This window comes from Lissotriton helveticus, chromosome 8 (genome assembly GCF_964261635.1).
Source record: "Lissotriton helveticus chromosome 8, aLisHel1.1, whole genome shotgun sequence".
Lineage (NCBI taxonomy): Eukaryota > Metazoa > Chordata > Amphibia > Caudata > Salamandridae > Lissotriton > Lissotriton helveticus.
In genome coordinates, this window is record NC_136069.1 from 920,507,361 (window position 1) to 920,530,042 (window position 22,682).

A 22,682-nucleotide genomic window follows, 5' to 3' on the forward strand; every position below is an offset into this window, starting at 1 on the left:
ACCCCTGCTTTAATCCTTCTGTTGTCCTAATGGGCTTCGAAAGTTGTGTACCTGCCCCAAGTTTAATTTTAATCCAGGTGTTGCAGTGGAGAAGTATTAGGACGTCTAGGAGGCGTTTCGGTATTCCCCAATTATACAGTTTCTGCCAAAGTTTGTTGCGGTCCACATGATCGAATGCAGCAGTATAGTCAATGAACGAGATAAATAAAGATGACTTGGTTGCTTTTGCTGCACTCATCAGGAGGGACAGTGCCGTGACGTTAGTTGTGGTCCCTTGGCCTTTGCAGAAACCCATTTGATTGAGTGGGATGATGGAGTTTTCAGAAGCCCATGATGATAATTCCTCCAGGATCAGTCCTGCGAAGTATTTTGCTTCCATATCTAGCAAGGCGATAAGACGATAGCTGTTTGGATGACTCTTGCTCCCATGTTTGTAAATCGGGCTGATGACTGACCCATGCCAGGAATCAGGAAGAGACAAGGTGAGGTATTGTTGAATACTACTAGTGCTAGAGATGCAATCCAGAAGTCTACACCTGATTTATGCAGCATGGGTTGTATGCCATTCGGCCCCGGAGCTCCATTGGGTCTCCCCCTTGTTTTTTGCCGTCTGATGTCTGCTGGGGCAATTATCATTGGCCCTCGCTCGACATCCTTCACAGGTCTTTCTTCCGTTTTTGGATTGTCAAGTTTCGGTGGGCTCATGGCTTCATGCTCCCACATTTCATGGGTTTTTACGCCCGTGTGATGATTGAATTTCTCTTCTGTTTTAGGCCTTGTGGTTTTTATGCGAGAATTCTTTATTACAGTGTCCCCTGGGATGTCATCGTTATTCAAGTGCGACAATAGGTATTTTGTCCATACTTCCTCTGATATATGTGAGTTGTGCCCTAAATGGTCAGGATTCTGTATTCTTTACCATTTGCCAAAACCTGGAGCTGTTTTTCTGCTTCCCTTCACAGAGAAGTTTTACCCATAAGTCTTCGTTTCTTTGCTTCTGGCTTTCCCATTTCATCCGTTTAAGCTGTTTTTTCGCTTCCCGCAAAACAGCTTGCAGGCTGTGGTTTGTTTGGTCCTTTCGCATCCGTCTCAAGGTTTGGTTTATTAATCGTTTTTGTGTTTTCATGTCTGGGCATAAATGTTTCCAATTTGAGGTTCCCTTCCCTTGGCGAAAGTTGTTTGACACAGTACTTCTCATTTTCTCCCTGATGGCATTAATGAAATTTTGCCAGACATCCGACCGCTTAGTTGAGGAGCTGGAAGCTTGGGAGAAAAGGATTTTCGCTGTGGAGCTGATGGAGTCAATGTTGTCGGGGTTACACCGTAACCGCCTTAAGTTTGAGCTGACTTCTGTGTCTGGGCCTGTAAGGGGTTCAATTTCCAATTGGGAGTTGGATCTTATTTCGGCCACTTGAGGCAGGTGATCACTGAAGTCGCTCGTCCCTATTCTGAACGATGTTACCCAACAGAACATATTTAGAGACATGAACATGTAATCAAGATGCGAGGAGTGTTTGTTGGAGTGGAAGCTGGTTGCTGGCGGGTCATCATCGGCATAGCGACTATTTAGGGCCCTTAAATTAAGTTGTTCCAGATGACGTAGTACATTTTTCGAATGCTTCGTTGAGTTCTTGTTTTTTGTCGGGCCTTGTGGCGGCACGCCCCATGCTGCATTCAGATCTTGAGTGAGGTCGCTGTCTTGATATTTACTGATGAGGAGCATATTAAAGTCACCGGCCAGGATGAGTAAGTCAGACACCCTAGCTTCCCTTATTTTTTCCAGAACTTTTGCCAGCTCTTCCACCGATTTTTGTTTCCGTTTAGGGTGAATATATGTATTAATTATAATTGCTTCCTGCAGCTGCTTTTTTAGCCGGAGTGAGATCTTTACCACCTGAATGACACTTGGGGGAGGTATATGAAAATCCATTGCCTCAATTTCGCCTATATTGTCGATATAGAGGCGAGGAACATCAGCCCTCCTGATCTACGTCCAAAGGTTGAATTTTTGTTTGCCGGGATGCAGCAAGACGTAAACCCTTGGAGTTCAAATACTTTGTCTTCCCAAGTTTCTTGGAGTAATAGAAGGTCAAATGTGGTTAAATATTGTAGAAATTCAGGGTCATTCCTTTTGCTAGCTAGACCATTGATGTTCCAGGAGCAAATTCTTATATCCCTGCGCCTCACTGAGGGGTTGGAGATCTCTTGCCCTTTTTGTCAATTGTCAACAGTCGTTGTAACGATTGTACGCTGAATTGACTTCCAATTATGGTCGGTTTTTGGCGGAAGATGACTACTACGATTTTGATTTTTTTCCAGGACGAGGACTTTTTATGTTTCGGGGGTACATCCCAGGTGAGCTGCTCCTGGCTCCCTTTAATATTGAGTTGGAGCTTTTTTGAGGCTGGAGTCTGATAAGAGGTAAAAGAGGAATCGGATAGCGGGGTTGCTTTTCAAGCTTCAGTTCTATCCCCCATTGCTGGAACGTTGCTTCTTCTTCCATTATTTTGTGTGCTGTCTCTAATGAGTGCCAAGTTACTTTTGTTATATCTGGGCGATGAAGCTCGGTGTTGGACTGAAACTCTACTTGCAAGAGGTCAGTAGAGCTGATGTTTGCAAGATTTGTTAATGAATGCAGGAGTCTTAATATGTTTCCCCTATTCAATATATCATCCCTGCCTCGGGATGTATATTCGGGAATTAAGAGGATTGACGTTGGGCTACTCAAATGCTGCATTCTTGTTGAGTCAATTGGTGGACTCTTATTGTCCTGTTGAGTTTGTTGAGGTGAGTGACTTGGGCATGCTGTGTCTGGGACGTATGGATGCCCACTTTGGTCATTGTCTCTCCTCAAATTCCGTGATATGCTATTTAGTTTCAATTTAGGTTGTTGAGATTACTCTGTGACGATGACCGTGAGGGTATCGTCTCTACCTGTTGTTAAGGCATTTTCAAGTGGTTTGTATTTGATATTAGAAGAATTTTGACCTAATTGTATTGTTTTAAATTGTAAAAGTTTCTGTTTGTGTTTTTTTGGTGTCAGTTACTTTGTAAAGTTGCTCGTCAGATTTGCACTATGTGATGGGGACACTTGTGGAGTGCTTACAGGGGGCTTGTGCAGGGAGATAGTTGTTCATTGGTTGTCGATCTCCGGACATGGGTAACTGATAAAGGAGAGGAGATCGATTGTTCTTCTGTGTTTTGTCTTGCGCCTATTAGCGTCCGATTCCTTCCTTTCCTTTTGTTCTTTCTACGGGTCTTAGTAGAGGATCAAGAAGAGGGTTCAACTGTGATCGCAGTAGTAGTCATTGACTCAGTTTCCAGTAATCTGGGGGATGATGTTTGAGCTAAGGGTAAAATTATAGCTGAGCTCTGATCGACCGGCTGCTCAGTCACTGGCCCTGTTGGTATCACTGGAGGATCTGGGGGTAGGTCGGAGGTTTGTGGCTTCAAGGTTTGTAGAACTGTTGATTTTAAGTCGCTTATCAAGTCCCCTAACATAGATGGTAAGGATGATAATTTGTCTAGAAGTGGATCACAGGGTAGTGGTTGTAACGGAGGTGATTGAGCTGCAAAAACGGCGTCTATGCCCCTCCTTATAAGACCATTTAATTCCGAGATTTTCCAGTCGATATCTGAAATAGAATCGCCCATTGACTACAGAATAGAACGCTGTAAGTCCATTTTTTGTGACTGGAATTCCAGGGCAGTGGCCAAGTATTGCAGGGTGTTTAAGATTGTTGCCCATAGAGATTCGGGGGCTGGTTTACCTAAGTTGCTACTCCCCTCTAGTCTCACTGAGGCGTCCTTAGATGGCTTCCCTTCAGTTGGTTTAAGGTTATAAGTGGTAACTAGTTCCTCCCATTCCTTTGCTGCTATGGAGGACATGTCATCGTTTAAGGAGTTATTTATGGATTGGGAATCATTGTACAGCAGTAAAGTGCAGCGTTGAGATGCCGTTTGCGCTGCTAGCCTATTGTTTGGTGTTATTTGTTCACTAATGCTGCTCATGTTCGGTTGGGGTATCTTAATTGGAGTCAGGGGTGTTCTTGGCAGTTGGGGTGAATGAATTCCACTTCCTTGCCCTTTGGGGGCCGTTGTTGGTTCCGCGTCTCGGGTTTCCTTCACTGAGATTGGGGAGCTGCTAACTAGTTGGAGATGAGGCAGATCTTCTCTTGCCTCCTCTTTATGGATCGTGGCCTTAATTACCATTGACGCGTCTTGGCTTCCTAGGAGTAATGGACTGAGCTTCCTGGGTTGAGCCTCACTCTGATTGACTGAATGTCGGTCGGTTACTAACTCGGGGGATTCGGCTTTGTTTGGTAGGCTCCAATCTCCCGTGGAAATTTCTCTAGCAGACCCCATTTCCGAAAAATTGAGAATGGTAGGATCGTGGTCAACTGGGAAGATGTGTGCTGCTGTTTTTCTTGGATCAGGCGATGTTGATGTTGGTATAGCAGCGGCGGCCCCGATGCTGGATGGGTAGGAGACATCGGCTAGTTGGGGCAAGCCTACTTGGCTCCTAATCGTATGGCTACAATCGGGTTCGCTTTGTAGAAGCGGGGTTTGAAGGCCTCTAAAGCTCCCAGTATTGGAGTAGATAGCTGTCCCAGGGTCTTCAAGGAAGAAAAACTTTGTGTAAATCTTAGGTTGGTGGGAGCATATCCTTTTCTTTGCTGGCAATCCGTCGATGGTTACAAGATTGTCCGAGGCTGTTGGTGGAGACTTTGATGCTGGAGATAATAAGGTTTGTGCGGACCTTTGTGATTGCTGAGGGGCAATAATTGGACAAAGTAATGCAGCGGGAACCTTGACCTGTTCGTTTTTATTTGTCGATTCAGTTGGGGTTGGATTTTGATTTAAAGTCGACGTTTCCATTACTGCCAAGGTTGTGTCCTCTTTGTTATTTTTATTGCGTGCGTATGGGTAGATGTCCTGAGAGTTATTTAAGTTTGGTGGGGATGTTGTCTCCGAATTTTCCCAGTTTCCTTTTCCGTGATTTAGGCTTGGCGTTGGATTTAGGCTTTGGTTGCTGCCTAACTCTGCCTGATCTCATTGCTCTGTTTGTTTATCTTCTCTCTGTTTTTCCTTATTATAACCCTATCAAAGTTATGATTGAGCGCTGGTGGTTATAATTGCGCCCTCTATCGGAACCCTGATGTGGTCTGTTACAGGAGTTCTTCCTTAGGTTTGTTTTTTTCCTTCTGAAATCCAATTGATAGAGTTGGTGATGGTGCTCTGGATTGATTACAGTTGTAACTGGTTGTAGCTAGTAGTGGCTAGTAAATGGCAGGAAGGCTGATAGCTATCTTTCTATCTTCTAGATGCAGGCAGGCTGATCAATGTGAGGCATACTGGCGCGCTGAAGGGATGCAGGGAAGGTGCTGTGGTGGCGAGCGGTGCTCATGGAGAGGACCACGGGTCAGCAGGACCTAGTCGAGCTGCCTTCCAGTCACTCCCCAGGCTCTTACTTAGCGGCCACCTCTATCGGCAGCCGCGCTCGCATATACACAGTATCCAGTATCTCCCTTGTAACGCCCTGTGTCGCCCCCCCTCTCCTGCTCCTCTCCTGCTCCTCTCCTGAGGCGAGTACAGCCTCACTATCACGCAGCCTGCAACGCCACCAGGTATGTGGAAGAGTGGGATTGGGGGCAAGTGTACGAGTTCTGACCCCTGCTCCCCTGGTTACAGGTATGGTGAGCCCGGCAGGTTGAATGAGGGGGCGTGGGGAGTCGCGGGGAGAGACGGGTCCCCCTCACCTGTTGACGTGCAGGGCGCAGGATGGAGGACGGAGGACAGGGGTCGGAATCCGCCGTAAATCCGCTGCAAATCCACCGCACATTGGTTACGGGGGGGGTCGGGAGAACGGGTGCTCGCCGACTCACAGTTATCCCCACAGTCGCCAGCAGTCTCCCGCTCAGCTCGGGACGGCTTGGGGTGGCGGAATCTGCTCCGCGGCCTCTCACCGGTCCTTGCTCTGCATAGCGCCGCTCAGTGTACTCTGTGATCTGCTCTCTGCACTGGAGAAAGAGAGAACTCTCTGGTCAGAAGGTCAAAGATGTTAGCTTTTTGCTTCGGTAGTGAGCGACAATTGATATTAAGGAAGGAGAATTCCTTTTTGACTGAGGTGGCACAGTTAGAAGAGTAGTCTGCTCGTGAAGTAGTCAGTGTGCTGGGCTCTTTGCACAGCGTAATTTGAAAGGAGAAGCCAAAGCACGAACAGTTTGTATTCCTGTCCTCAAGGGAGAGTAAAGTGCAATTAAAAGAATGTGTGTTACTGTGTTGCATAGAGCTGCCTGTTAGAGTAATATAGTCTTTGGTCCTTATCTGGAGGGCTTCCGGTTAACCCTGACTTCACCTTCGCCCTCCACGCAAACGGCACCGGCCCGATGGAACAGGGCTTGGGTCTAAGCCGATACGGTGGGTAAGTTGAGTTAAAAGTAGAATTAAAAGTATTTTAACAGTACAAGCAATTTTAAAACAATGTTAAAAGCTGCCAGAAAGTGCAAAGTATTGTGCAAAATGATTAGTGGATCAGGAGGGTCAATTATAAAGTGTGTGTTGTGTAGCACAAAAGGAAATGCTGCATAGATCCAACCGCTAGCAAGTGGGGGCCAGAACCGGTGGGAGCCAGTTGTGGGGGGCAGCAAAAGGCAGGTTCAGCTTCCAAAGGTAGCGGGTCTTTGAAGCTTCCCCTTCGCAGACCCAGCCCATTCTGGGGGAGGAGGCATGACACCTCTGCCAAAAATGGGCTTCTACTCTGGATCCAAAGAGCGGAGGCTTTCTACTCAGGGGTCCGGACACCTGCCTGGTTGGGGCAAATGTCAGGCGACCAATGGGGAAAACACCAGGTCTGATCTGTTTTCAGGTGGCATCTCTTAGATGCCCTCTTAGTGCATTTTACATTACATTCCACACTGGCATTAGTGTGGGTTTAATTTGCTGAAAGGTTTGCTACCAAACTTCCCAGTTTTTAGTAAAGCCCTTATGGAGCCGTGGAGTTCATAATAACCAACTACCAGACCATATACTCTTTGGCTCCACTACACTTACAGGGGCAGATTTACAAGCTCCTCGCGCCACTTTTGCGCCACTTTTCCTATGTTAAAAATTACACAAAAATGGCGCAAGGGGCTTGTAAATAAGCCCCACAGTGTCTAAGAATTGACTTAGACACTGTAGCGGCACAGGGCTCATGCCGCTGCTCTCTCAGCTGAGGGCTAGTGTACCCTGCAGGGGGGGGGGTGACCTACCTAGGCCTCAGGCAGTGGGTTGCAGGCATGGCACACAGGGATGTATGCCATTTCGACATTTCACTGTTCTCTGCACCAAAGCATGCAGTCTGCCCTGTTGTGTGGGAGTGTTAAGGTAAAGGGCCCCTAAGGGTGGCACAGTAAGTGCTGCAACCGTTAGAGGCCTTCCTTGATCACAGTGCCCTTGTTACCCATGGTACCTTTAACAAGGATCCTAACTGTGGCCAGGGATGTGCCAATTCGGGGTACACAGGTACAGCTTCGGGAAAGAGAACACTGGCCTTGGAAACCTGGTTGGCAGGGCCCCAGGCCACATCAAGTCAGGTTGTATCAGATGTCATGCAAAAAGTGGGGGTAACCATGTAAAAAGGGCACTTTCCTGCACAACTCCACAAATGAAAGAGGAGACTGACATTTGAAGGAAGTGGCCTGATTTGGGTCACTTGGGTCATTCACAACCACCACTCTGCCTTCTACGAAATAAAGAGTCGGTCAGACAGTAGCGAATACAAACCAATAACAGTTTATTCAAAGTACGCTCAGAGAGGAGCCCTGTCTGCCTATCTGCCTAGTCGCTAAGAGTGCTGCAGAGAGAGTCTGACTTCAGCAAGCATAACAATACATTATGTACTTTTCAGAATCAATTAAAAGACGCCACCATGGAATTTACCAGAAAAACACAGCTGGACAGTAAATTACAAAGGAGTACATTTCAGTTCTGGAGGCGGGCACACATTATCTAACAGTCAAGGTCCTTCCTGCCTGTGCCAGCCACTAGACAAGTGGGAAAAGGCTTACATCTGAAGGAAAAGGAAGCGCTAATAAGAATAGGGCATTCAAGTGAGCCTGAAGCAAGATGGCCGAACATTAGTGCAGCTCTGCTGGTCGGGGCAACAATCCTTCATTCATCCTGTGATTCCCTGCCATCCAGAACTGTCGGTGACCATATCGGAATCAGCAGATCCTGGGCGACAGATTGTGGTGCTTTTACTCTTCAGGGACGGTGAGATTGGCAAGATAGCCGCCTGCTCGGGTACGGCCTGTATGAGTGAAGCTCGGCGGGAGCCGTGGCTGTGACTCACTGCGGGAGTGAGTGGTGGCGATGTTGGTGGATGGCCTGGTGTTCGGAGCTGCTTCGCGAGGTGGCAGCTGCTGGCTGACGGTGTATGGCTGCGGGGAGGTGGTTGCTGCCACGCCGGCGCTGAACACTGGTGTGGACGGGGGCCACGACGCGACTGGAGAGGATGTGCCGGCTGGTGTGGGTCACGCGCTTGAGCTGCACATGCTGACCCGGCCTGTGTGAGGAGCCTCTCGGCCTGCATCGGGGTCTTGTGTGCGGTGGAAATTTCTCCAGCCTGCCGCCCTGCCTCCATTTTGTGTATGCGGCTGCCACCTGGGTTGGATCACGCTGCCGATGAGTGAGGCACCGTTGCTGGCGGTGAAGTGTGGGTCCGGAGCACCTCATCGCGGTGAAGGCCACCGACAGGAGGTGAGGAGATTCGGTTAAAGAGCTCGGTGGTGGCGGTGGCAACAGAGGTGTGAACAGTGCTGTCCTGGATCTAATTGCCCGAGCGGTGTAGTGGAGGTAGGCTGCGAGGCAAGTGGGGTGGCGGCTGCGGCAGTGGTTGCGGCCTGAGGGACAGTGTGCTGGTGCTGTGGGGAGCGGGAGCAGATGTTACAGCACAGTGGGACAGTTACATCGGATTCCGATCCTCTTGATCAAGCGGAACTGTAATTGATATTGTCTGGTGCCCCTGCGTGATTTGCCACCATTTTGGGCCTACCTCTATTGGAACATATGTGGTGACTTTCTTATTATACTGATGGTGGAGTGAAGCTGTGCTTTGGTGTTATTGCTTACAATTGGATATCGCAGTCCGTTGGAGCTCTCTGGAAGCTGCTGGGAGTATGAGGGGTCCTTCCTTTCCGTATTGCCATTTCGGAACAAGGTGGGCTCTCGGTGAGTGCATGCGGTGAGGCCTGGGTAGGCAGCGGCTTCTTCTAGACATCGCGACGCTGTGTGATACGCTGCCAGTGGCTGGTCGCTGCCTGTGGTGTGGAGCCTGGGCCCTCAGCGCTTGGTCTCTGCGCTGTGCTTTGCCACCCCTTTACAGCTGTTGGAGCCTTTCTGACGCTGTCCATTTGCTGTGCCTGGCTGTTGGCCCCCCCGGTAGCGCTGCTGTCGCCTTGGGCCTGTCTGTCATTAACGCTGCTGCTGGTACATTACTGAAGGGGCATTGCGTCTTTCCAAAGTGCTTTGGATCATGCCACGTGGTGGTGCAGTCTTCCCTGAGGTGTGTGGTGCGGTATCTGGCGCCCTATAGCCGTGGTACTGCTGCCTCTACTACTTGGTGTCTGGCTGATTTGGGTAAGGCGGACCTACAGCTGCAATCGAAATTGTCGTTTGAGTCCATGCGACAGAAGAAGTCCACCACTCCTGCAGTGTCGGACACTGAACAAGAAATGGAGGCCGGCAGGAGGGCATTGGAGGGCATGATGTTAGCCATGCAGCAAAGTCTGCACACGATAGATGGTAAAATAGACAATTTGAATCTTTGCATGGACACTATGGCCTCCAAGCTAAATAAGCATGGTGCCTGCTTGACAGAAGCTGAACGACGCATTTCTACTGCGGAGGATAGAGTTGAGGTGGTCACCAACTCCTATGCGCAAATGGACAAGAATGAGGACTTGGAGGCCAGATCACGCCGGAACAATTTTCTCATTACGGGAGTGGCGGAAATAACCAATGTGGGGAAAATGGAGCTATATGTGGAAGAAATGCTTAAATCTATGCTTGGAGCGGAGCACTTTTCCTCGCTTATGATGGTAGAAAGGGCACATCGATCGTTGGCACAACGCCCTGTCCCTAGAGCTCCTCCTAGGCCAATCATCGCCCGGCTCCTCAATTATAGGGACAGAGATACGGCTTTTTGACTGGCATGGGAGATGGGCAAGACCACGTGCCAAGGGATGGAAATTGCGTTGTATCCGTCTTTACTACTGCGGTGCAGCAGGCCAGGAAAAAGTTCCAGCCGGTCAAGAAGAGACTGCAAGCGTTACAAATTCAGTACGCAATGCTCTATCCAGCGAAATTACGGCTTCAACCATGGCAGCAAACCAAGGATCTTCACCACACCTAAAGATGCCTTGTAGTTTGTCAAACAACTGGAACGTAAGGACAAGGCCATAGACCCAGAGGCAGTGTCTGATGCAGAAGACTGATGAGTTTATAGGATAAGCTGTTATATATCTTGTGTTTTGACATATGATTACTTGACATTGTTGTAATATGTGTACTAACAAATTTATTTTTTCCTCTAGGAGGGTGTCAGTGCTCTATATTGTAGGGTTGAATGCCCATTGTGTCAGGACACGTTGGAGATGTCTTACAAGGGCGCATTGTTGGCTGTGCTGCCGCCTTGGATTGACTGCTACCTGATCATTTTTTGTTGGACCGACTCCTTCGGGCAGGGGTGTTGCACTGCATCCATGTGTACTCATTCTGTCCAGTTTTCACTTTTTCATGGAGGGGTGCTATAGTATGGGTAGTTGAATATTGTACTCAGCATGGTTTGGGAGGGCGTCCTCTTCTGTATGGTCTTTGTTATGCAGGTGCATAATCATGCTTTTGGATGGATGTGTGGGGGTATGTCATTAGAGAGTAGCCCTGACCTCCCCTCTTTTTATTGAGGGGATCAATGGGCCACTGGTGTCCCTCCTGAGGGAGTACCCCAAGATGATTTGTGTTGATGGAGGGATTGGTGAGCCCCCCAGTGGCTCAAGGTGGGTGGGACCGTTCTGGGTTCTGTGATTCTGGTTACATGGTTGGGGTGGTTTTGGCATGTATGGAGCTGTAGGGGGTATGTAGGGTTATGGGGATGTCCTTGGCATGGTTCTGATGCTAGGGTGGGTGGGAGGGGTTTGTTGTAGGGTTTTTTAAGTGCAGCTGCGACGCTTGGATTGTTAATGTGCTGTCTCATATAAGAAGGAACCTCTAAACTGACCTATCAAATTTTTCACATGGATATCAAATCTCTATTTTTCATAGATGATGCACACATATCAAATTAACAACAAGTAAATGGTTTTCATTCTTTTTATTATTCTTCAAAGTAATTTCTTATTATTGCATTATTTCATTCAGGAAGAATTTTTTTTTTTAACTCATTTTTGTCACAAGTAGAAATACATTATTTGACACATTTATTATACACAAAAGATCAAAACACCCCCAATCGACCGTTTAAAAAAAAGAAATCTTAAACATTATCCATAATGTCCATTCATTCTAAACTAGCTCACCATCCATTCTTCTCATGCATACACACTCTCATACTGTGCAAAAACTACTAAAAAAAGGGAAAAGAACAAACAAAACATCCGAGAAACAAGGACCCTATATAACACTGTTCATTGTTATTTGCATGGCATGAGTCCCATATATTGTTTTCTGGTTTAATGTATGTGGCCTATGTACGTTTCGGTGAACAACAAATTATACCACCTTCATCAGGGCCGACATATACAATTAGATATTCATATAAAAGCTGGGGGATCTTCACATATGGGTTCTGTCATATGATCGTTTTGAGACTATCGTGATCTGTGCTGGCAGTTCTTAGAAATGAGTTGCAGATCTGGCAAGAAAGTAAACAATCTCCCTGGGAATTTTCAGTTTTTCATTTTAATATAACCGGGTTCAGGTTCCTATAGGGATGCTTCCTGTTCTTCGGTTTATTTTCCGATGTAAGGATAGAATTCAATCTATTTTCATGCACGATTGGTTTTTCAATGACGGTGCTAGATCCCTTTTCGTTTTCGTATTCGCCTCCAAATGTGGGGTTCTGAGTCATCCAGCAGAGACCTAATGTGCTGTCTCATACATCTGGTGGGGCGTATTAGGATTCTTTATCCTATGTGCTGATTCCGTATAGCATACAGTGGAGGAGGCAGGGTTAATCACTTGGATAACATGGAATGTCAGGGGGTTAAATAACCCGAAAAAAACTAGGCAGGTCCCTGCATATTTGGACTGGCACAATGTTCAAATAGCGTTTCTTCAAGAGACCCATCTTGGGCAACATGCACCCTCGGAGGTGGCTAAAAGGTGGGCTGGGGCGCGCTTTGCCTCTTCCTACTCATCGTATGCAAGGAGAGTGATGATATTAGTTAAAAAGACCATTCATTTTGACAGTTGTTATGAAGAGATTGATGGTGAAGGTCGGTATATTATTGTATAGGGGAGGATATGTGTCACTTTTATCAGAATGGTGAATGTTTACGGTCCGAATGTAGACGATCCGGAGTTCTTTCAAATACTGTGGAACAATGTTTATAAGCTACCACCTGTCTGCCATAATTTGTGGGGGGGAACATTTTTACGATACTGAGCAGCGCAAGCCCCCTTCAGGTACATCAATACATGGTTCCTAACGACACAACCTGACTACATTGTAGTATCTATCTACCTTGCTGGCCCACTAGCTAACATGTCCTCATTACACTTCATAGGTGTTCCCACATTGACCAGTCCTGAGGACACCCGATATCCATAATGGGTCGAAACGTCGTCGACAGCTAAAAAGAGACAGACCGTGCTCAATAGTTGCTTACACTCTCCAACTGTTGTATATTGATTGTTTATACGTCACTAGGTCGCCTCTTTCCAATTAAACAAAATGTAAAATAGAAACCTCCTGTTTTCTATACACTATTACTTCTCACTTTAGTAGTATAGGTTCATTTTATATATTTACTTGGGCCACACCATCACTTTGTTATTATTTGTATGTATGTAATATTGCGGAAGCTTTGTAAAAATTGTTTACTTATATTTACATAAACTATGCACATTTATGATCAGATTCACCAAGTGTATATACAGCTTCTTTCCTTGACATCCCACATACCACCCACATTGCCATTGTGCTTCATACTTATCAAAAAAGATATATATGTATCCACAGGAGCCGCTGTTGTTTTCTTAAATCTTCATGGCAGGCACACAGTTCTCAGGTTCAGCAGCTCTTCTTTGTCCTCTTTGTCTTTAGGTCCATCAAATCTGAAGTTCAGGGTCAAAGCGTGCCACCTAAATATTCAATTTAGGGGAGTTGAGTGAAGTATTGGGTAGTAGTCAATGGGCTGCCTACCCGTAGGGCGACTACACCTTCTATATGACCTCTTCCTGTGGGAATTGTGCATAACCCTGACCCTAATAGGCTAACTCTTCTCTAAAATAAAATGGAGGATGCTGAAAAGTGGGGTCAACAGCAGATGCCCTACCCTGTCAGAATGCTGTCTGATAGGTTTACCACTAAGCTGATTGGTTGCTGGTTGATGGGTAATCCAGTGAACTCGCCCGAGAAGAGTCTCTCACAAGTAAGTATTTTCCTTGTAGGAGCGGATCTGAAAACCGGGTAGCCTGCGGAACCTACCACAGCTCATCCATTTTTTCCCTTAGCAACGGGGCAATTAATAACTCTTTGTCCTGCTTTTTCAAGCGTTCGAGTATGAGCCCCTCAAAGACCATGAAGCACAGTGTTGCTTTTTAACTAGTATGTCTTTCTTCTCCCTAATGTATTGTTCGTTATGTATTGTTCGTCTTGTTTTGAAAAGCCACAAGTTGTTTTTCTCAAAATACCGTGCACGGGTTAATAGCGTCATGTTTGTCTATAGAGGCATAACTAACAAGCCGCGTGATTGTCTACTAAATCAGCATGGCAAAGCATGAGAATGTAACGTGTAGACACACACCCTAATGAAGAGTAATTGTTTATGTATTGTTCGTCATGTTTTGTGGTAATGTCACAAGGTGTGCTTTGTTTTAAAAAATATCACGCACTGGTTAACAGCGTAATGTTTTATCAGTGGTGGCATAAAAGCAAGCGGTGTGTTTGTCTACTAAATGAGCATGGCAAAGTGTGTGAATACTACGAGTAGACACACCTCAATGAAGAGTAAACTTATGTGTTGCAGTTCAAAACTTACCTACCCCACACGGGGTAGGGTGTCTCTGGTAACACTGTTTTAATTTCTTTATTCACAGATACTACGTGATTATTTTTAAATCATATGTATTAACAATGCATGCTTATTAGTTGCAGCACGATTGAATTCACTTGACCTCACTTTAGGCCACTTAAGGAGTGGTACAAACGGGACTGGACCATGTGTTTGTCCTGAAGAAGAGCATTGGGGAAGCTCGAAACATGTTGACGTCCACTAGGGATCCCTGACTCATTAAAGCTAGAGAACCTAAATACCCACCCCGTTTTTAATATATCTACTAGGAGCCAGAATAAAGTTATTTTGCCCACTATTTAGATATTTTTAATTTACTCCACTTCCATAAACACCACTGTACTACACATAGTTCCTCACTATACAGTGCTTCTACGTAACTTCGCAAGTCATAGCACGCCTCAACCGGCAGCAGGTTGAGATGGCCCCTATGTTGAAGCATGTCACCGTGGGAAACCCTGGTGAGTGAGGGGACCCAAGAAAGAACATTTTTCCTTTCATATTTGATTTTCCAACTCTGACTGAGTGAAAACCGTTTTTTCTGCTAGGTTCCTTATCCGAGATTTATTGGAACAGGAGGGTGGACCTAGCATATCCCTCTACCTCCCCCTGATTTTTTTTATTTGGTTCATAATTTAACCTCTTCACCACCATCCTCTGGTTTGAGATACCTTTTTAACACTGACCTGGGAATCTGTGAATAAAATAGGCATTTTGATATCCCTGAGTTAGTTTTATATGTATATTTGTTTCTAAGCACTTATTCTTTGCTTGATCCCTACTCAGCTATGTGTTTGCATTGTTTCCCCCACCATATTGCTCTACCCCGTGCATTGCTATAAATTATCGCGGGTGAGGGAAGTTTTTCAAGCATCTTAACTTTGCCAAAACACCTCTAAAAAAGTGATTTCCTCACTTCTACGTCTCATTGAGTGATTAGTCAATTATAGAGGAGGTCGAAATAGGATGGTACATACCCAAAAGGGTTTGCCAGTTGTGGAACAATGATACAGTTTAGAGAAATAACAGTGGTGATGGGGACCTGGTTGGCAGGAAACCAGCACACTTTCAGTCGAAATTGCACCAGATACCAGGCAAAAAATGTAGGGGGGGATAACCATGTCAAAAAGAGGCACTTTCCAACAATATATAAAAAGAATTGTTTCATTCTAAATTGGTCTTGGTTTTATAATTTGACTGTGTCTCATTTATTGCGTCTGTGAGTACACCAACTGCTTAGCACTACCCTCTGATAAGCTTCCCTGCTCACCCACACTACCACAAAAGAGAACGTTAGTATTATCTACTTTAGCCTCGGTAAGCCAATGGGGACCAACTGGACTCTCTGCACAGTGAACTTTTTTTTAGTACCATATATAGAGCGCCAGCTTCCTACACTTCCCTTATGTCCACCCTACACTCACCCCAAAAGCCCTACCCCCACCCTGCTGGCATCAATGAGGCCCGCAGGCAAACCACAGAAGGCCATCTTTTTGAATGCCATGCAGACATAACTCCAGCCAAAAGGCCTTTGTGAATCTGGCCAGTATAGTTTGCATGTTGTGTTTATATGTTTGCACAGGGAATGTTCCTGTTTTTAACATAATTTCTTTTTTAAACAGTTGTTTGTATTTCCAAAAAATAATGAACCTTGTTTGATTTTAAAAACTATGAATTAAAACAATGTCTTACTTGATGTTTTATGCTATTTGTTATGTGTTTCTGCTGTAATAGAATTATTATTGTTCTTTTCTTACTGTAATATAAACAAAATAAGAACACTTAACAAGTAATTACAAAGGGAATAATGTAACAAACGCGAACATCCTTGATCCTATTTTATTGTGAATGAAATATATTTGTAATCAAAATGTCATTAGAAAGTAAACAAAAGAACAGCAGCAGACTACTATAATGAATATTATCTGTAGAAGAAAAGCAGGTACTGCCTTCTGCAGAGCAAAGCAGAACCCAAAGAACTCTTATTTGAGCAGGATCAGAATCCATTCAGCTTAGTCTGCCAGATCAATCAGTCAATATTAGCTGCACGACCCCTGCTTTTCTGGAGAAGACTCTGGTCCGTACCGGAGCTTGTAGACTACAGAGCGGAATTTGTTGCAGTATGGGGCCGGATAAAGAATAAAAATATTCCCTGGCTTCTTCACATCAAGGCCCTCTCCTACCAAATTGGCCTGCCTCAACTGTGGGAGTCCCCTGAGGAGAGTTGCCCGAGGTTGCAGAGGTCTGAGTTGCTGGCCTCCATAAGACACTATAGCCTTAAAGTGTTATACTCTTCAGCAAATCTGGGAAGGCTCTCCACTGAATTCCTGCAAGTGAAAATTGCACCCAAGAGAGAGGAATTTTGGGATTTAGTGCAGCCTGCCCTTGCAAGGAAACTATACATTCAACTAAGACATGGCTGCCTCCCCATTGGGGCATTGACTTCTAAATGGGCTGACTCAGAGGAGGGAACCTGCCCAGCATGCAGCAATAGTACAGAAGATATTGCACACGTTCTGTCCTTCTGCCCGGCTTATAGTAAAACACGGAAATGCTGGTTGACACCGCTGTGCAGGAACCTGGGACTTAAACAGTGTGCACAGGCCTGTAGAGTTCTAACATATGCCACTGCCCTTCCTATTGTCTTTTCGGTTTTGCGCTTTCTATATGGCATGTGGCACAGAAGATCTATTTTTACTATAAGGAAGTAACCTGGACATTAGATCACCTTTTGATAACTTACTGTTTAATAACTTTTTTAAGTGTTTTATTATTGGATTTTATTACTGTGCTTGTATATATTTTATCTGCACTTTTATGGTCAATGACCGAAATAAAGTTATCAAAGGCTAATATTCAGAATTTCAAATCAATCAATAATTTATGAAGTGTGTCCCGGCGCTAAATTCCTCTGGATTCAACATATAGAGGTTTCCTGTTGTTTGCATAAATACACTCATTAATTCCTGGTGCATGCTCAAAACAATAGGTAACACAATCTGTGAAGAAACCCAGTCAGAAGACCTGCATTGCACCACTGCACTCTCTTGGCCAAGTAAGAAGCAGCAGTGCACAGAATGAAAGGTATTCATTGTAACAGTTCTTAGGGGTTAGTAAGTAATCTCTTGGTGCTGCATACAGAAATAGGGATTTTACTTCATCCATCAAGGACCCAGCAATTTACATCAATCATATCATAGGGCGTCTCTAGGGGGGTGCGACCGGTGCCACCCCACCGGTTGCTTTCTTGGGGTGGGGCGCCTGGTTGCAAATATATTATGGTTTTAAAAGCACCTGCTGCCACCTTCCTGGCCTCTGGAAATTTCCAGGCAACAATAAAAATGTCAAGATAACTCTGGTGGTTAATGTTCTTCCTGGAGAGGGATCGGAGTTTTGTCTAGTGGAAGTTTTGATGCATGGACGTTTTGTTTCATCCTAAGGTAGGTCAGAGGGTTAATATACCTGCTGCAAAGAACATGTACCATGCAGATCACAAAGTGAATATAATGTAAATAGGTCAGTGGGTCACTTTCTTTCGGTTGCAGTTTAAAAGTTACAATCCTAATATAGAACAGAGTGCTAGTAATAAAAGAATTGCATGCCGCCTGTAAAGTATAGATTAGAGGGTAATGGGGTTTTCCCCAGTCTTTCATTATATTAATGTTGCAAACAGGGTTCATTTGTTCATTTGGGTAGAAATCAATTCTGATTATTAAAGAGAACCCCCAACCATGGTGTTACATTTCAAATTCAAAGTTAGTGCTTCTCCAGACCAAGCACCCTTAAACTATACTCCCTGCCTGTATGGATTAAAAATGAATCCTACCCGTTGAGATCCTTTGTCTTATGTAACATTCCCTATACACTGATTTACACAAGTATGATTGAATGTCTCTGTGCAATGTGTGTGTGATGTAAAGTGCTCTTACACCCTTACTTTTATGAGTGACGCTGTAAACCTAATTAAATGCATCTGAGAGAGAGTGGTTATGGAGATTTGAGGGGCACTTTTAAAGGGAGGTGGGGAGGAAATCTGTGACAGTGGTGGTCTTGGGGGGCCCCAAAAAACACAGTCACACCATGCTCCACATGCACTAAAGCCGGCCTTGCACAGACCTATGACTGCTGCAGAGTCCATGTTATTTAGGTAAAGAAAGTAAAAATGTGGTACTTACGATTTTTTATCGCTAGTTCTGCTTGCTGAAATAGAATAAAAATGGTTTTAGTTTACTTGTTTACAGCTGTCTCTCTCTCTCTCTTTGTCACACACAGATGCACGTACTGATGCACACACACACCTCCTTTAAACAACCAATTTAATTTCGTAAATATTGCATCCAAATTCTACATAAATCGAACAAAAGGCAATCATTTGGCCAAAGTAAAAAAAAACATATTATCCAAGCTCTCCCTCAGTTTCTTCTGTAGCTAATATGTTATGGCTTAATACAGGGTTCCTAGTAAATAGACCAGTAATTTCATCCCCCAGAGTTACCGTTACAAGCCTGCATAGTAACTACAGGGACTGGAGAGACCCTGCAGTAATGAGGTGGGCCATCAAGGCTCACTTAGAAATACAGCATTGTGGGATATTCGAATTCACTGCATCCAGTTCCACTGACTTTTCCTCATTTCCAGGCACATTTTCAACCAGAGATTTCTGCTATTTTGTGTATCAGAGTCCTTGGAGCAAACTGTGTGGGTTCACACGTTTACCGCGTCACTCTCAGTGGGCTTGATAAATGCCAGGGGTTACTAACATTTAATTATGAGGACTTTAGTCTCAAAAACACACCTGATCTGCACCTGCAGTAACTGTAAGGCACAGGGAGATTACTTCTGCACCCTTGCAAAATTTACTTTTCCACAAGACAAAAAGTTGTTTAAAAAACGATTTTCACTTTCTGTGTTTACTGTCTATGCCTGTGGTTGTTACAGTTACAAATTGTAGTTTTAGCCTGCCTGTAATTGCATATTTTATCACCTGTGTTTTAAATTTGTGGTTGTCCCTGCCCATGATTGCCTCCATTTAGTGTGTTGAATTGTGGGATTTGCAGTCCAACCTCTGTAGTTTGTCCCTCTCATTCCTTGGTGACAATTCTGTTTACCCTCCAAATTTCTCCTTTGCTCTTTGCTAATACCTGTATGTTAAAACAGTGCACTACCAGACACCATTTTGTGTTCACAAGCCAGTGAAACCAGCTCCCCTGCCCCCCCCCTCCCAGCAACAGGGAGTTTTCTACATCAGAGGGTGCTTCTGTGAGCTGTGTAAACTGTGTTTTACTAGGGCCTGTGCACTTCGTTTTTTGGCCAGCAGCGGGGAGTAAAGTTTTATTCAAACAGTATTGTAAGATTTCAAGTTAGTGAGGCCCTTACCTGCTGAAGTCCAAAGTGTGGATTGAGCCTGTCTGTCTCCTAGGCAATTCTGAACAGGAGAAGCACCTTCCAACTCCCTGGCCATCAAACCTTGCCTGAGGTCGCTGGGACCTTATATGGTCTGCTAGTGGTTGGTACATGTCTACACTGATTGGTGGTTGAATCTGGTGTTTCTATTGGATTAGGGTTATTGTCCTCATTGGTTGGGTATTTGAGGGCTCTGATTGGCTTCTGGGCCTGTGATTCAATCATTGTAGGGTTGGGACTAGGGCTAGGGTTAGGATTTCTATTGGAAGTAGGGACTAGGGCTTCCTATGTTTTTGGTTGTTGGGAGTAGGGTGGGACTAGGGCTAGGGTTAGACCTTTAATTGGAAGTTACGATTAGGGCTTCTGTTGTGATTGGTTGCTGGACTAGGTGTGGGACTTAGAGTAGGGTTAGGCTTTCTATTGGAAGTAGGGACTAGGGCTACCTGTGCAATTGGTTGCATGAACTTGTTTTGTGACTACTGGTAGGGCTAGGGCCTTTATCGGACGTAGAGATCAGGGTTTTTGAACTGATTGGGTGCTTGGACTAGGGCTAAGATTGGCTGTAAGGTCCTGGTCTCCTATTGGTTCCTAGATTTTAGGGCTAGTGTTGTGATTGGATAGTGTTAGGGCTAGGGTTCCCAATGGCTGAAGGGGTCACATGATTACTAGGGCTATAAAAAAGGCCAGGCTTAGGGCATCTCAACACGGGCGTTGAGGCTAAGGGCAGAGAAGACAAGGGCAGTTTCCTGTTTGAGCTTGTTCGAGATTGGGCGGGACTATGGCCAGAATTGCTGCCCTTTTTCTCATTTAGCAATACCCAGCCCACACCATCCACATCCACAAACAGAGCAACACACTCACACCAAATGTACACCGCGCACAACACTATGCACAGATTAATGTACAAGCCTGCACTACGAACCCAACCAAACCACATCTACACACCCTACTATCCCAACTACCACACATATCCACCATCACCTACAAACAGTACACAACTCTATCTTATACCACTAACCAATACACGCATCACTAACACAACGGCAATCAACACCATACATAACTACATCCCATTCAGACACACTCTCCCTGCTGGGATTACACCCAACAGACCGCGTTTTATCACTAACAAACGTATAATCATCCTTCCATCAGTTGTCCAACAAACACCCTCCTCTCCCTTCTACCATAAAAACACTAACGCACAACACACACACTGCACACCACCACTCTTTGTAACTCTTGCAACAAACCAGTCTAAGATAAACACTCTCACCTCTACTTCATTTCCTCCTACACACAACATACACTCTACTCATAAACACATCACCACCCCCTCTACGTCACATCCTCCTCTCACAAACAATACAACACAACCAAATCCATTGCATGAAACATATACATCAGCACCCTTTTTCACTACTCCTCAAAAGCAAAACATATCACACACACCAGCACAAGATCTTCAAAGCGCAACACCTCATAATACTTACCATCATAAAATACAAACATATACCCACCTTTCAAACCACACAAAGGAACAAACTCCAATGCCAAGCTTTCACTCTTCCACCACACCTAACAGAGATACAGCAATACAGCACCTCTCTTCTAACTTCGCTCAATATATCTTCTAGCCCAACCTTCTGACTCATCTCAAACTTCTTCTACTACTCCTTCCAATGCACTACCCTATCTCTCATCCTATACATCTATCAATATATCCTCTACATCCCCTCTCTCGTTTATCCCAAACCCCATACCACTACTATGATTGCCAAAATAACCCTTTCTAGACTCTCTCCTACTCTACCCGTCCATGTATCGTCTGACACCTCTTTTACTATACCGATTATCTAAAACAAACCTTTCTAAACTCTTTCCTCTGATTCCTCCCCTCCAAAACTCCTTTTTACTCATCCAAAAACCTCCTCCTATTGCTAAGACCTAAAAAAAAAAATCAATCGAAATTAACAGACTAACATGTTCACTTCTCAAATTCCATATTAAACTATACTAATATACTATCCAAATAACTCAATAACATATCCACTACTCGAATTACTTCATATTTATTTATTTTTTACTATACTAATTTTCAACAGTAATCCTTTATGGGTCCCGGAGTGGCGTGCTACTCGCCAAAAAAGCGATTCAACACCCATCAGGGGTAACAAGTGCTATATGAATGCAAATCTTTCTTCCCCTTTTATCCCTCCGCTATCCTTCTCACTCCAAGTAACTGACTAATATCCACCACTGAAATTGCTTCATATTTCACTATATTAATTCACCACTAATCCTTTGTAGGCTTCCTGAATAGCGTGCGTCAACAAGCGCTATATAAATACAAACCTTTGTCCTCCTCTATCCTTCTGCTATCATTTCAAATCGAAAATAACTGACTAACCTATCCACCACTTAAAATGTACTTGAATGTTTCACTATACTAATTCAACACTAATCCTCTATGGGTCCTGGAGTACCGTGCTACTGCTCGAAAAAGCGCTTCGACGCCTCGTCAGGGGAAGTAAGCGCTATATAAATGCAATTACTATACAATTACAATACAATACAATACAATACATAAACTGCTGGAGGTTGTGTGAGTGAATATAGCATCCCTCTGATTATCCAGATGGTTCTGATGTCTGGTTCTTATTTCCCAAAGGTTACATAGACGTAGTGCCCATTGGAGTCCACTCTTGCAGCCTTTGGCATCTTGTCTCTTCTTTGATTTAGCTCTTTATTTATTTGATATATTGCTTTATTTAATTGTAAAAGACATGAGCTTAAATCATACTTTCATCCACATCTTAGGAAGGCGGTTGTGTTCTGCAGCCATGTGTAGGTTTTATTCTAGGAGCTCAATCACTGATAAACACCATTTATTGGGCGCAGTGTATCACATGTAAATTCTGTTTTAGTTATGTTTCACAGATTATGGGCCTTATTTAAGCTATTGTTGTATGTACTCTGTCTACCAGGGTTGTGAAGGACACT

General features: G+C 44.7%; 1 protein-coding gene across 5 annotated transcripts in view; it reads right to left on the bottom strand.

Annotated features, from left to right (window-relative positions):
* Positions 1 to 22,682, bottom strand: part of LOC144773006 (uncharacterized) — a 2,495,654-nt gene that overhangs the window by 408,490 nt on the left and 2,064,482 nt on the right. For all 5 annotated transcript variants that reach the window (XR_013599895.1, XM_078657750.1, XM_078657753.1 and 2 more), the window contains exon 16: positions 18,452 to 18,476. Coding sequence is in view for 4 of the 5 variants with exons in the window: in XM_078657750.1 (XP_078513876.1) it covers positions 18,452 to 18,476 (25 nt within the window). In the remaining variant the exon portion in view is untranslated. The remainder of the gene's footprint in view (positions 1 to 18,451; positions 18,477 to 22,682) is intronic.